Source organism: Rhamphochromis longiceps, linkage group LG19, assembly GCF_057381845.1.
Source record: "Rhamphochromis longiceps isolate RC_006_pf linkage group LG19, R_longiceps_female_GT1.1, whole genome shotgun sequence".
NCBI classification, from domain to species: Eukaryota; Metazoa; Chordata; class Actinopteri; order Cichliformes; family Cichlidae; genus Rhamphochromis; species Rhamphochromis longiceps.
In genome coordinates, this window is record NC_140575.1 from 28,092,171 (window position 1) to 28,102,456 (window position 10,286).

General features: G+C 41.2%; 1 protein-coding gene across 2 annotated transcripts; it reads left to right on the forward strand.

Annotated features, from left to right (window-relative positions):
• The first annotated feature begins 1,405 nt into the window (after positions 1 to 1,405).
• Positions 1,406 to 9,966, forward strand: LOC146646984 (heterogeneous nuclear ribonucleoprotein Q-like). 2 transcript variants are annotated; one of them, XM_085392249.1, is made up of 12 exons: positions 1,406 to 1,562; positions 3,346 to 3,502; positions 4,456 to 4,574; positions 4,841 to 4,948; positions 5,109 to 5,222; positions 5,504 to 5,680; positions 5,932 to 6,067; positions 6,451 to 6,656; positions 6,796 to 6,945; positions 7,048 to 7,169; positions 7,311 to 7,633; positions 8,095 to 9,966. In XM_085392249.1, the coding sequence occupies exons 2-12, from the start codon at positions 3,358 to 3,360 to the stop codon at positions 8,121 to 8,123; spliced, it is 1,629 nt and encodes a 542-aa protein (XP_085248375.1). In that variant the 5' UTR covers positions 1,406 to 1,562; positions 3,346 to 3,357; the 3' UTR covers positions 8,124 to 9,966. The 2 variants fall into 2 exon arrangements, with proteins under 2 accessions (XP_085248375.1, XP_085248376.1); XM_085392250.1 differs by lacking the exon at positions 3,346 to 3,502 and having other exon boundaries at positions 1,421 to 1,562.
• The last annotated feature ends 320 nt before the right edge of the window (positions 9,967 to 10,286 follow it).

The following is a 10,286-nucleotide window of genomic DNA, read 5'->3' on the forward strand; positions in this document are numbered from 1 at the left end:
AAATGTCTGGCTCCGCCTCTGCTGTTGACTTCTCTGGGGTACATCGATTGCAGTATGCGAAATAAAAACTGCGCATATTGCAAAAATGCTAAGGTAGCCTATCTATAGGTTTTTAGGACTGTATCCCCTCTCTTGTCCCTGCGGGCGGTCTGTATCCTTCAACCTCGGGTCCTACCGGAGGCCTGGGAGCTTGAGGGTCTTGCGCAGTATCTTTGCCGTTCCTGAGACTGCGCTTTTCTGAACAGAGATGTGCTTAGTAATTATCGGCGGTATGTTTTTTTTTTGTGTGTCTTGCTTTGTCTTAATTGCCTACAACTGTGTCTGATTCCCTGAGGTGTTTCCCCAAGGTGTACTGAACAGATAGTCCAAGACTTTGTTATATTATCCGTGTAAGTTCTCATGGATTTTGAGTTCTGCGCTTTTTTCCAATGTGGACTTTGCCTTGACTTACAATCCAATAAACACATTTTTGGGCTTAATTTCTGTATTTGGGTCCTTCACTTCACAACCCATGACAGAAAATGCTTTTTTTTTGTGCAGCCACAAACTTTTATTTCTTCAACCTTGAAGTGTTCCAGCCTCATAAACGCTCTGTGCGTCAGCAATTACTTAAGTTATATTAAAGCTCAACACTGAAATAAATGCCTTTCGGATCATAATGGTAAATTGTTAGCAGAATCCCAAATTTATAAGTAAAACAGTGCCGAACTTGATTTTTCTGCAACACCAATGCACGCAAGAGTAGTGCTTTATTAGTAAAGGCTTTAGTACGAGTTTATATAGGCTATCAACTTTGATCTGTGACTTTTCCTCTTTTTACATAGTCGTTTGTCACTTTTATGCGCATTACTGCTCAGTAAATATTACGATGCAACTTTGCATGGATAAAGAAGAGTGCAGCCTCATAACTCACAGTTTTGTTTTGTTTTTTTGCAACATATAGTCATATTGTTTCGGTATATATACATTGGATCTCAACTAGCCTACACAGTCTCTTTATTGTGTTTACGAAATGGGCAAGTGCTATATCTACGAGAAGACTGACACAGTGTGGTGAAAAGTGGGACATACTTACCAGATTTCACCGTCATTTTACACTCATTATTAATGCTATTATCACTGGGTTGACAGTACATTATTAGTTAAGTAGTCTAAAAACAACACATATGTTTAATTTGTGTAATTCCTTGTTTCGTGATTTACTTTCGTGTTTAAATTTGATGTCTGTTTGTGCCACCCTTTTGTTTTTTTGTTCACTTGCACCATCAATAAACGATTCCGACGCGGTGAAACGACTGCTCTTTTGGAGTTATGACGGATGCTGCAGATGACCTGCTGCTCTACTGTAAAATGCATACAAGGCAAGCCCGTGCAGGGATGTCCAAGAAACCCCATCGACGAGACAAAACTCGAGGCGTGAACGTGGCAGCCATTTTACATCATCAAGAGTGAATGACTGAAGCCGGACCAGTGCCGGGAGTTTTACACTTTTCTCTCTTTTTCAGTATCACATTTATCTTCCTAAATAATCAGCACCATACACGTTGGTGTGCCAGCGGCAGGTAGGGCGAATGCTTGTAATTGATAACGTTATTGTTGCTTAATTGAGTGCTAAAAAAGTGTGAATCGTGCGGTGCTGTTTCAAACAATGTGGAAACTGGTGGTGGTTGGGAACGAGTTCTCCAGACCGGCTTTTTGAAAATGGACTCTTCCTATGTGGCGGCACGTTGACAGACCACGCATTTAGCAGGCTAATCCTCTAGCTTCCAAGGCCACGTTGGATCTAATTGTATTTAAAAAGCTATGCTTTGTCAATTGGCTAAGTCCTCATCGACAAATGACGTTGTAACAATGGCCTCACTGAAATTCCGTTCGAATTAGCATGCTAGCATAGGCTAACCCATTTTGACAGATCACGAAAATGACATGCTCATTGTCATTGTATGCTAACAGCACTTAGCTGGCAAAGGCCGGTTATATTGGTAAGAAGTGGCGATCATCCCTTAGTACTTTACTAACACATGTGTGTATTGCATACTTAAAGAATAACTATAGCTGTGTTCATAGTAAATGCACACAAGCGCCTCATGTTATTGTCCCGATTAATGCCCCTAGCTTGATTGCTGAAACATTAGCCATGCAAACTAGCCCGCTCGCTAGTTAGCTTCAACGTGTGCGAGTCGGTCCCTCCCCGCTAAACCTAACCCAAACCTAACATTATGGTAGAAGTTTGAGGGGAGACTGCGGGGGTAATTCATTTCCATAAAACCGATAACGTGAATAGGTTAAAAATTTAAGATCCATTTGTAAATGGGTTTCACTCGTGCATTTGGCGTAGTAGAAAGGTTTTTGCCACGGAGAAAGCACGTGCCTACCGATACGAGATTGATTAGCAGTCAGTATAGCACATCGACTGGACAATATGAGCTTCTGTTAATGTTAGGCCAAAACATAAGATTGCCGTCCACGTTTTCGCTGAGTCTGCCGTTGCCGGATAGACATTGTGACCAGTGAGCAGGTAGATTGCTGCTGTTAGTACCCCAAAATCTATCCACACAAAGGAATGAGAGGCAGTGTTTGGGTTGGTCATTAACACGATTATTGGAGTGTTTGTGTTCAGTGTAACAATAGTTGAAGGTATAAACAAAATGCTAAAGTATGCATAGTTGTTCATTGGTCAGTCACCGGAAACCGGGGTTCACTCTCTCTGATGGAACACGTGTATCAGCTATCTGTCCTGTGCTGAAGTCAGTAGTGAGAAGGTAAGCTAACATGTAATTTAGAGACCGTAGCAGGCAGGAGAAGACTGAGATTCGGGCGTTAGCGCGTAAACTTGGCTCCGTTTGCTCAACTTTTTTTTTTTTTTTTTTAGCTCAGAACAAACCAGAATGAAAATACTGCCACATGGCCACGAACCTCGTAGTTAAACCTTTTCCCCTTCTTTTTTTTATTATACATATGTAATATGCAGCTGAGGTGAATTCTTTGGTGAAGTCTTTGGTATGTGCTTGTCCTGAACCCAATGTATTGCACACAGTGTCACACTGCCTATATCAGGCTTTTGAGCTTCTAGTTCAAGCTGAGTGCTAAGTCAAGATAGTGAAAAGTCTCCAGACTGGGAAGGAGCACATGACCATGATAATTGGTTCGGCACATGTCAGCATCTCCTTTGTTAAAATTGGGTTTTATTAGTATGAAAGTTGCACTCCAGCAAACATTACAATTGGTGAAGTGATTTTTCCCCCAAATGATTTTCCTGACAAGTCTGAGACTTCACACTCTTTTGAGCACATCACAATTGTTGCCCTTGACCCAGGATTAATTTGGCTCATTGCATTTACACAGATTTCTGGAGACATGGCCACAGAACATATTAATGGAAATGGTCCAGAAGAACCAATGGACACCTCTGCAGTTACCCATTCTGAGCACTTCCAGACTTTATTAGAAGCTGGTTTACCACAGAAAGTTGCTGAAAAACTAGATGAAATTTACCTAGCAGGTAAGGCACCATGAATACTCTTGCATATTCAGTATGCAAATTTTTATGTTTAGCAATTTCTTGCATGTATTGTCATTTTATCACATTTTTGAAAGGGGGAATTGGGATCCCGAAGCAACTTTTTGTGGTTTCCTACCAAAATGGGTACTGCAGTGCTACAGAATTTTAAATTACACATTACCAGAGTGTGTAAATGATTGCAGCATTTGCATTCCCAACATGGTTGCATGAACACTGGTGTCAGGGCGAATGAATTCTCTCCCTCTCTCTCTCTGGGAGTCTTTTGATGAGCCTATTCAGTATTGCTATTAATTTCTGTGAGGTTTCTCTGCATCCCATAAAATTATAGCAGAGCAGTGACTAAATGGGACACTAGCTACAGCTTAAATAACTGTTGATTTTTAGTAGAAGATCAAATGGGGATGAACTGTAATGACAAATTTTTGGGGGGGGGGGGTCATTTTAGGACTTGTTTGGTTGGCCACATCTAGAAAAAGTACTGGTCTGGCCTTTTCAGCCAGATGGAACTGAGGCAGAAACAATGGCAGCAGCTGTCTGGTATATGGCTGCCTGGGACAGGTGACGGCCTCTCCATAAAGGAGAATGTAGACTGGCTCATTAGAAACTCCCAGCCACAGTATAGAGGGGCATGAGCATATCGAGTTGCACTGTCACATCTGTTGTGATTAGTTCTGCAAAAATTTGCTGGTTGAGGAGTAAAGTACAGCCCGACTACTGAATACGGCTCTATTAGATTATGCTCGTCCCACTCCTCACTCCAAATTGTACAAGTCATTATTCATTCATTATATTGGTTTCACAAAATAATCCCCGTTTAAATACTTCATTTAGGTCCTTGCACTTTTGTCAATTATGTATCATTTTTGTAATTTTTTTCCCCCCTTATTAGTAGCTCACTATTTGTGTGTGTGTGTGTGTCGTTCAACCTGCAGGTTTGGTGTCACACAGTGATTTAGATGATCGAGCGATTGAGGCTCTGAAAGAATTCAACGAGGAAGGTGCTCTCCAAGTCCTTTTGCAATTCAAGGACAGCGACCTCTCACATGTTCAGGTATGCATGCGGTGCTGCTGCTGGTGCTATTTACATAATTTTGAATACCTCAATGCAAAGCCACAATCAGAGTGCTAGTGTAATGAAATAACAGTATTATGTTGAAATGTGCAACTACACTATAGGTCTTAATTGTCATTAAGCTTCCTGTTCCTTCTGCCTGCTCATATATATTGAAGGGTAAATTTCATATATTAATATTTGACAGTGAAATTGATAATTTTTTTAGTTACTGTTTGATCCCATTTAAATTGTTTGTCTTTCAGAACAAAAGTGCCTTTCTTTGTGGCGTGATGAAGACGTACAGACAGAGAGAGAAACAAGGGACCAAAGTGTCAGACACCAACAAAGGACCAGATGAAGCCAAAATCAAAGTGAGAACTGATGGTTCATTTAAAAATCACTCTAAAACTGATTTCATGCTTCGTTCGACACTATTGAATAATGAATGTTTTTTGGGCCCAAAAAATGCAATAATTCTGTCTCTGCTCCACCTCTTTTTCTTTTTTCCCTTATTTTTTTTTTAATTGTTAGGCTTTGCTGGAGAGGACTGGCTACACACTTGATGTGACAACAGGACAGAGGAAGTACGGTGGTCCCCCACCAGAGTCTGCCCATTCAGGGGCACAACCCACCATTGGTACCGAGGTATGAAACAATCACTTATCCCTTTATTTAGCCATTTAATATGCTGCACCTTTATATGTTAGTGTGTTCTGAGATTAATTGTATGAGGTGCAGTAATTTATTTTATGGTGTCCAAATGATGAAACTATTCACTGCTGTAGTAACTTTGGTTACACTGATAGTTTACCGCTAAGACCTGACTGGATACCATTTACCACAATGTTAGTACCCTTTGTACCACGCATCTTAAATGAGTACTTTGATCTCACGCGCTACACCTCCTTTTCCTGTCAACCTGGCAGATTTTTGTAGGAAAAATCCCCAGAGATCTTTTTGAGGATGAACTGGTTCCACTGTTTGAGAAAGCTGGGCCCATATGGGACTTGCGCCTGATGATGGATCCCCTAAGTGGCCTGAACAGAGGCTATGCCTTTGTCACTTTCTGCACTAAAGAAGCTGCACAGCAGGCTGTCAAATTGGTAGGTCTACTGTAATACTCTAATTATGACCAGAAAATGAGTTATTCTATGGCTTTGTTTTAACAAAGGGGACTTTTCAAATGAAGAATAAAGGAATATATTTATGCAGCATGCATGTGCCTCATGTTTGTCAATGGCGACTAATTATCTTAAAGCATCACCACCAGTTGCAATAAGCTCTCCTAACTAGACTTGACTGTCTCCTTTTATTTATATATTTTTTCCTCTTATACTCCTGCGTCTTTTTGCAGTGCAACAACAATGAAATTCGACCAGGAAAACACATTGGAGTGTGCATCTCTGTGGCCAATAATAGACTGTTTGTTGGCTCCATCCCCAAGAGTAAAACGAAAGAGCAGATTGTTGAAGAATTTGCGAAAGTAACAGGTGAGTCAAACTGTTTTTTAACCTTTCCCATCCATTAACCATCTTGGAATGGGTTTCGCTTTGCTTGTATATTTGATTGGATACACCTTGCACATTTGCAGGTGTAGCTTGTCCAGTAGGTATTTTTAAAACTTTTTTTTTTGGTCCAAATGATGATCTTATGACTGTACTTGAGTGATTCACATTACTCTGATGGTTTACCGCTAAGATCTGACTGGACACAAACTGCAGAAAACGTCGTTTTTCAAATTTTATTTCTCTAATTTTGATCATTTCATGTTTTGAATCAAGCATTTATGGCTTTAGGTTTATGCTTTCCATAGAACATTTGACTTAACTGCTTCTTTGTCTACACTTCTCTCTCCTGTTTCTTCTCTCTACAGAGGGTCTAAATGATGTCATATTGTACCACCAGCCAGATGACAAGAAAAAGAATCGAGGTTTTTGCTTCCTTGAGTATGAAGATCACAAGACGGCAGCTCAGGCCCGGCGCCGACTAATGAGTGGCAAGGTCAAAGTTTGGGGAAATTTGGTCACAGTGGAGTGGGCTGATCCCATTGAGGACCCAGACCCAGAGGTCATGGCCAAGGTAAGGCACAGGACGAAAAGTCCTCAGCAATGTAACCTTGAGTGTATTTGCACGCACAACCTCTTTCGACTTGTGCATTTGTTTGGATTTGCACTGCATTTCTGCATGGGGAATAAACAAAACATGCTTCTCTACCCAGGTCAAGGTGCTGTTTGTGAGAAACTTGGCGAGCACTGTTACAGAGGAGATACTTGAAAAGACCTTTAGCCAACACGGCAAGCTGGAGCGAGTGAAGAAGTTGAAAGACTACGCCTTCATACACTTTGAGGAACGAGAAAGTGCTGTGAAGGTATGAGGGGAAACTGTCTCAGAATCAGACTGTTTGTACTTAACCCGTTGGGATTTTTGTGTATGAATGGTATTTCACTATTGTCTCGATTTCACGTCATAGGCTTTGACTGATCTTAATGGCAAAGACCTCGAAGGAGAGCACATTGAAATTGTCTTTGCCAAGCCACCTGACCAGAAGAGGAAAGAGCGTAAAGCCCAGAGACAAGCCGCTAAAACACAAATGTAAGCAAGAACTTTGTAATTGCAACTAGGTTTGTGTTGTGTGTAATTAATCCAACAACCTTTTTAGCCAAAACTGTCAAATTTAAAATTATGTTATATGGCATGATGGCTTCCTGATGAGAACTCTGTATCCCCTCTCAGGTATGATGATTACTATTATTACGGTCCCCCCCACATGCCACCACCAACAAGAGGCAGAGGACGAGGCGGTAGAGGAGGTTATTCTTATCCGCCTGATTATTATGGATATGAAGACTATTACGATTACTATGGATATAATTACCACAACTACCGGGGCGGCTACGATGACCCGTACTATGGCTATGAGGACTTCCAAGCATCTGGGAGAGGAAGAGGAGCAAGAGGAGTCCGTGGTGGTGCCAATCAGACCAGGGGCCGTGGTGCTATCACCCCAAGGGGTCGAGTGGGCTTCTCCCAACGAGGAGGCCTTGGAACAATCAGAGGTTAATGACTTTTTCCTGTGTGACCACCCACCCCACCTCCACATTTTTACTTTGTGCTTTTTATTTTCAAATTTAAAAATACATTTAAGCTCGGTTTGCTGTAAGCAAGTATTCTGACATTGGGTCAGAAATTAAAGCACAAAGTTAAGAGCAGTGGCGTGAATGAAACGACTGATGGATAGAAAATGAAAGCAGCTATAGTTGTGAAAAGTTAAGGGCGATTATCTTCAAATGAACTTGGCCATATTCTAAGGCTCCAGTTTTCTGGTGGGATCTTTGAGTCAGCTTGTTTGCCAGCAGAGAGGGTCATTCATAGCATTTTTAAGGCCAGCTGATGCCCACATAAGTGGCAAGACCACTGGTGTGAATGTCGGATGTCTGCTCTAATTGTCTGATTTATGGCAAATGTGTGCAACATTGGTTTCCTGTGCTAATTTCATCTTTCTTTCTTATTGGTCCAGCAGGGAAACGGGGCCGAGGGCGGTCCTGACCTGTCACAGTGGATACTGACTTGATATGTGGGGTTACACCGTAAGCTGCAATGGATGTCGAAACAACAAGCATGAGAAAAAGGTCCAATGATATTCCAGCCTTACAGAAGAAGCATCTCCCCTCCTCTATATTTTAACTCACTTTAGCCCTTTTCAGACATGGGTTAATGCATAACTATAATCTCTTTAGTGGTGTCATTCTGCCAATCAGACATGGGTCACTTTTACATTAATATTCATCATGGCATCATTCAGATATGCCTACGATAATGCATGCAAAAGAATTGTTACTTTATGGCAACAAATTCTGTCAGCATCAACTCAAAATGTAACCACGTTTTTGAACGCTTGCGCTCTCTGCGCTGTTAAGGTTTTCCATGCAGAGTAGGAGATGCATCTCTTATGGATCGTGAAGAAATGTCTTAATATTTGGAAACCAAACAGATAAGAGGGCATAGGGCAAGTTTTGCTCTTGAACACTTTCTTTTGTGAGCCGAGCAGTTTAGAGCAGGGGTGCCCAATCCCGGTCCTCGAGAGCTACCGTCATGCAGCTTTTAGATGCATCCTTGTTCCCACACACCCGAATCAAATGAATGGCTTGTTATCAGGACTTTGCCAAACACGATGGCATGCTGAAGAGGTAATCAAACTATTTGATTCAGCTGTGTTGGAGTAGGGATGCATCTAAAAGCTGCAGGATAGTAGCTCTCGAGGACTGGGATTGGGCATCCCTGGTTTAGAGCGTCAACATGAACTGTCTATCTTGGGTGTGCCCATCCGTTAATGTTACTGTGTACAGTTCAACCTTATGCTGTGTTTAAAGACTTGTTACTAGGTCCAACCTAGTAAGCTTACCAATGCAACTTTCATGGAAAAGTGACCTGGGTGCTCATGCAAATGAAGCCACCATGTTCAGATTATTGGAGAGTAGTGCATGTCTGAAAAGGGCTCATTTTTTGTTTTTGTTTTGAAGCTGCCACCTTATAAAATGACTGGAGGAGTCTGAATACTTGCCACAGCCTCTTTACTGAGTCCCTGTTCCTAGACGGGGACCTATGAATTGCCCTTACAATCTACCCCTTCCCTGTCCCTGAACATGCCATTTTAATTTTTTTTTTTAAATTAATGACGAAATTGCACTTTTTAAGTTCTTAGGTTTGAAGTGGCTCAAAGGAGCTTGATGCTATTGTATATTTTTGTGCTAATCGGAATTTTTATTGTCGGAATATCCATGTTAATCTTAATTGTTTGATCTGGATGTTTGAAAGAGAACATTTGCAGGGTTTTAGGGTGTACCCACCTGGCATGGATAAGTCAGGCATTCCAGGAAAGTGGTTCTTTTCAGAACTTGTCTTTAAAGGGTTGGTTGACTACCTCAGTACAGAGGACTAAACTACCCGGCCTGTACTGTAAATAGGGAAACTATATCGATGAAAGCAGGGCTTGTTTTCATACAAAATATGCACAAGAGCTGCAGCGCAAAAACGATGTACTTAATGTAATATAGTCATTTTAGCTGCAGCTCTGCAGACTGCAAACAGTCACACCGGGCATGCAAAACAATCTCATATGATGAGTCTGAACAAGCCCTGCTTTTATCTTATTTTGAACTGAATTAGCTGCCTTGCTTATTCAGAGTATGTAGTTACTGGTTGTATAGTTTTTCGGAAAATGTTACTTTTGTAAAGGCTTCAAGATCACGGGCATCCAACTGCCTTTGATTAAAAAAAAAAACAATAAAAAAAACAAAACAAAAATAAAGCCCTGCAGTGTCCCTTTTGTGCCACTGTATTCTTCCAGTGGGTTTGTTTTTATATCAATACAACACATTTTCAGACAGCATCGGAATAATGTAAGAGCCTAATCCAATCCTTCCTCTTATAAGATCGTGTTAATCTCGAATGATCCCTCCCCAGTACAGCAACTATGTAGAAGATCTCTGGAGTTAATCTTATTGGATGACTGACTTGCCATATTGCCCAGCCAGTGAGCATGTGTGCCTAACATTAGCTGCTATGATTTGGTGAGGGATCATGGTCTCACAGTGGTAGAAGGGATACTGCAGTGAACGATTTCTACTTCCAGGTATAGCATAAAGGAAACTGCTCTTCAATCCCAGTTTTCTATACAGTTAACTCCCTCAGTAAAATCATAACAACCAC